At 69.2% G+C, this 247-nt stretch overlaps 2 protein-coding genes across 2 annotated transcripts in view; both read left to right on the top strand.

Annotated features, from left to right (window-relative positions):
- Positions 1 to 80, top strand: part of LOC103916553 (G protein-activated inward rectifier potassium channel 4-like) — a 2,797-nt gene extending 2,717 nt beyond the window's left edge. The window contains exon 3 of the mRNA XM_009323561.1: positions 41 to 80. Within this exon, the coding sequence (XP_009321836.1) occupies positions 41 to 80 (40 nt within the window). The remainder of the gene's footprint in view (positions 1 to 40) is intronic.
- UBE4A (ubiquitination factor E4A) overlaps positions 77 to 247 on the top strand; it is a 15,126-nt gene continuing 14,955 nt past the window's right edge. The window contains exon 1 of the mRNA XM_009323560.1: positions 77 to 195. Within this exon, the coding sequence (XP_009321835.1) occupies positions 77 to 195 (119 nt within the window). The remainder of the gene's footprint in view (positions 196 to 247) is intronic.

Here is a 247-nt window from a genome sequence, read left to right as displayed (position 1 = left end):
CCTCTGGGGCTACCGCTTCGAGCCCTGCACGTCCCTGGAGAAAGGCGCCTTCCGGGTGGACTACAGCCGCTTCGAGATGACCTTCGAGGTGCAGACCCCGGCGGCCAGCGCCAAAGAGCTGCACGAGCTGAAGGAGCTGGAGGCTCAGCCTCTACTGGGACCACCTCCTGCAGCCCTGCGCCCCACCGGGGCCCGGCAAGGATGCTCTCACCGGGCTGAGCATCCCCGGCAGCGTGGCCGAGGGCAG

This window comes from Pygoscelis adeliae, unplaced genomic scaffold (genome assembly GCF_000699105.1).
Source record: "Pygoscelis adeliae isolate BGI_AS28 unplaced genomic scaffold, ASM69910v1 Scaffold275, whole genome shotgun sequence".
Taxonomy (NCBI): Eukaryota; Metazoa; Chordata; class Aves; order Sphenisciformes; family Spheniscidae; genus Pygoscelis; species Pygoscelis adeliae.
The sequence above is the reverse complement of the archived record's forward strand: the minus strand, read 5'-3'. Positions and strand labels throughout refer to the sequence as shown.